The sequence below is a fragment of the Triticum dicoccoides genome, unplaced genomic scaffold (genome assembly GCF_002162155.2).
Source record: "Triticum dicoccoides isolate Atlit2015 ecotype Zavitan unplaced genomic scaffold, WEW_v2.0 scaffold194273, whole genome shotgun sequence".
Taxonomy (NCBI): domain Eukaryota; kingdom Viridiplantae; phylum Streptophyta; class Magnoliopsida; order Poales; family Poaceae; genus Triticum; species Triticum dicoccoides.
The window spans coordinates 766-4208 of NW_021231580.1; the positions used below are offsets into that span (position 1 = coordinate 766).

General features: G+C 46.9%; 1 protein-coding gene across 1 annotated transcript; it reads left to right on the plus strand.

The window, feature by feature from the left end:
• Nucleotides 1-1382: 1382 nt before the first annotated feature.
• Nucleotides 1383-2486, plus strand: LOC119344939 (NAC domain-containing protein 100-like). The gene is made up of 3 exons (XM_037615219.1): nt 1383-1563; nt 1648-1931; nt 2016-2486. Exons 1-3 carry the CDS (start codon nt 1383-1385, stop codon nt 2484-2486), a joined length of 936 nt encoding a protein of 311 aa, XP_037471116.1.
• Nucleotides 2487-3443: the final 957 nt, after the last annotated feature.

A 3443-nucleotide genomic window follows, 5' to 3' on the forward strand; every position in this document is an offset into this window, starting at 1 on the left:
TGGCGAGATTTGGTGTCAGGTTCTTCGATCGATTCAAGAATTCAATGGCGACAACTGCGGCTCCCAACAATGGTACTTAGGGGCACGTGCACGAAGACTTCCCAACTGTCATCGATAAGGCCATACCAGCTCCGGTAGGCCATTAATAATGTACTTAAAGACGGAGGTCCACCAAATCAATGGCTTGATGTTTCTAATTATTGATGGATTTTCTAGAACATTTCCTTTTTTTGTTAGCCCGTCAAATGATTTGTATATACAATAGATTTATATTGGCGCGATAACGAAAAATTTAGTTTTCAAGCATGGCAACTTTCTGACAAAAAATGGGTTGTGACGGATTTGCCATGGTAGCCACGTAAACTAGTCATCCTTGTAGAACATAATTTGCAGGAAAATGTTCTATTAGCCATGGTAAAAAATTCTGACGTCAGATTTGCAGTGGAGTCCAAATCATTATTCCAAAATAACCGGCGCCAGTGTTTTTCAATAATTGAAATCAATATATATTATTTTGGATTAAGTCAATAAACAATACATTTATTATTTGTTGTAGTATGTAAATAGGGATAATAATAAAATTGCACGTGATCTTCAGAGAAAGTAAACGTCGAGGAGAGAGAGAGAGAGAGAGAGCGAGAAAGCGCTGTAGAGGAAGTTTAGCAGTTGTGTGTGTGTTTGAAGCGTTGGCGCTGCGTGATTGGCTACCAAGAACCCAGGTTTCCAGATGTTAGTTCAGTATAGGTAGGCAGCATATCGTAGAGGAGACACTGACCACAGGCCCCAGCGGTGCATACACCGGGGCCGGGCACATTCATATCATATACGATATGATTATATTAATTATATTCCAAAGTCCAAACCCGACCGTGGACGCGCTTTGTTCCGATGAATGGCCCTCTGCCGTCCATGGCTAAATGGACGTCCGTTGCTTGGAGGCAGTGACTTGCATGCCCACGCAAATTCTGTTATATAAGGCCCCTCGCTTCGCATTCCTCCCCCACATCTGAAATCCAAATCAATTATATTGCCGTGGGGCGTGGCCGAAGAGGCAATTTTACCCCCAAAGTGTCTTTTTTTTTTCCGAGTGAACCCCAAAGTGTCGGCAGAGAGCAAAGTTACGCCACATCCCAAATCCAAAGCAGCCATCCCAAGGATCTAATTCTATCTGCTATGCCCCTCAGAGAAGACAACAGGACATTAAAGACCTAGAATCCAATAGCTGTGTGAGAGCGAATTTAGTTAAAGACTTTTCACTTTCACTTTTACCGGAGGGTAATTCTACTCTGCGGCCTCTCCTTCACCATTTCTCAATCAAATCCTCCTCCGTCGTTGACCTGATATCCTTTCTTTATAGGAAAAACACACAAAGCAACAAAGCCATGTCGGATATTGCACCGGTGCAGCCGTTGGATCTCCTCCTCCAGCCCGGCTTTCGCTTCCACCCTACCGACCAGGAGCTCGTGATCCATTACCTCTACCGCAAGGTCTATGGCCTCCACGACCACCACCCCTTCATCCCTGAGGTCCACGTGTATCAGCACGAGCCCTGGGAGCTGCCAGGTAGTATTACGCACACACCTACATGTATGTGCAGACACGGCCCGGGCCAATATACGTATTGACTTGATGATCAACCATGTGCAGGCAAATCCTTCTCGCCCAACACACATGACACCGGAGCCAAAGTGGAGTGGTACTTGTTCACGGTCAGGGCCCGAAAGTACCCCAATGGGCATCGCATGAAGCGGGCAACGCTCACCGGCTTCTGGAAGTCCACCGGGAAGGATCGTCCCGTCATGCACAACGGTGTCATCGTCGGCATGAAGAAGACGCTTGTGTTTCACACCGGCCATGCGCCTGGTGGCACACGCACCGATTGGGTCATGCATGAGTATCGTCTTCAGGGCCAACGCAACCACCACATTCAAGTGTATCTCCATTTCTTTCTTTTCTTGATTATGTTGTATCCGAGATCCACAACTCTCATACACCCTAATGGTTGATCTGTTCAGGACACCTATGCATTGTGTCGAGTCTTCAAAAAGAACAGCACAGACAACGATCCCATACGGGTCGAGTCCGATCTTGCCTACGTTGGCAAGGATCTGATGCAGTCCGTGCTCTGTGGCGTCGACACAGACAAGGATCACATACAGGTCGAGTCTGAGTTCGATGGTGTTCACGCGCGCAAGGGAAAGAAGCCGTTCCTCACTGATGGTGGTAGCACGAGCATGGAAAATATGGAGTTCCTCACCGGTGGCGCCAACAAAGACAAAGAAGGGATGCAGCCTATGTACGCCGGCGCCAGCGCGGATGAGGACAACTATGGCAACCCTTGGTACACCGCAGCCCTTGCGGAAGAGGATAATTCATGGATGCAGCCCCCCTCATATGACGACTGGTACACAAGAGTCGACCTGGACAAGGATGATTCCTTGATGCAGTTCATCTTCGGTGGCGTTATGCTCTTGACCGCCGACTGAAAAGTAAAAATAGAGAAATGTAAAGAAAAGAATGAGAAGAATCCTACTCCATTGTCTATAGGTTGATCCTTAAGTCATATAGTGTTGTATTTTCAATTTTATGTTTGAATAACACTTGAATAATAGTTTCTAGAGCCTTTTATGAGAGTGAACGTTGTTCGGAAAATACTTTTTTGAGAGTACTGTGCTATGAATACAAATTGAGATGTGAAGGCTTCACAAATTCTAGAAATAAAGTTACTCATATATAGTTTGCAATCCGCTACTTTCAATAAAGCATATATTCAAAGTACCTGTGCGGTCGGAGAATATGCATCCCGGGGCATGCACCTCGACCGATCTCCAGGCGGCACCTCTTCCCCGTCGACATGGAGTCACCTCAGGTGCATGATCTAGGACCCCACCGTCGTCAGTCTTGGCATCCTCGGCGGGCATGACCACGACCACGGCAAGATGGTCCCGGCGACGTGGTTGCTGACGTAGGTGTCATCTTCGACGAAGAGCTTGGCGGTGTGGCCCATGTTTTGGTCGATGATTTTGGCTCCTTGACTACATGCAGGGCCGACCAACAGCGCCACAACCTTCCGCCCTCTCACCTCCACCGTCATGATGCTCCTGACCACCGCCTCCACCATGCACGTCTCTGGCTCTCTCCCCACTAAGATTTTTTCACATGAGATTGGAGATGGCTAACTACTTGGATCTGGATCTTTGGAAGCCAAGGGGAAGGTGATACCGATGCCTGTCATCGGGAGGAAGAAGATGCTGTAATTAAGCCACTAAAAAAAGGAGGCAGCTGGTACATGTGTGCTATTCAATATGTACAAGATAGCATACTTTATCATGGAGTCAAACTCATTGATTAGAATGAAGCTTGGCTGATTAAAATAATTCTAATACTACCGTGTATAGATTGGCACTGTGCTAACATAGCTGAGAAAAGTTTTCGGTAATGCT

Coding starts and splice junctions, on each gene's coding strand:
- LOC119344939 (XM_037615219.1), top strand. CDS start 1,383: ATGTCGGATATTGCACCGGTGCAGCCGTTGGATCTCCTCCTCCAGCCC. Junction 1,564..1,647: donor CGAGCCCTGGGAGCTGCCAG/GTAGTATTACGC, acceptor AACCATGTGCAG/GCAAATCCTTCTCGCCCAAC. Junction 1,932..2,015: donor AACGCAACCACCACATTCAA/GTGTATCTCCAT, acceptor TGATCTGTTCAG/GACACCTATGCATTGTGTCG.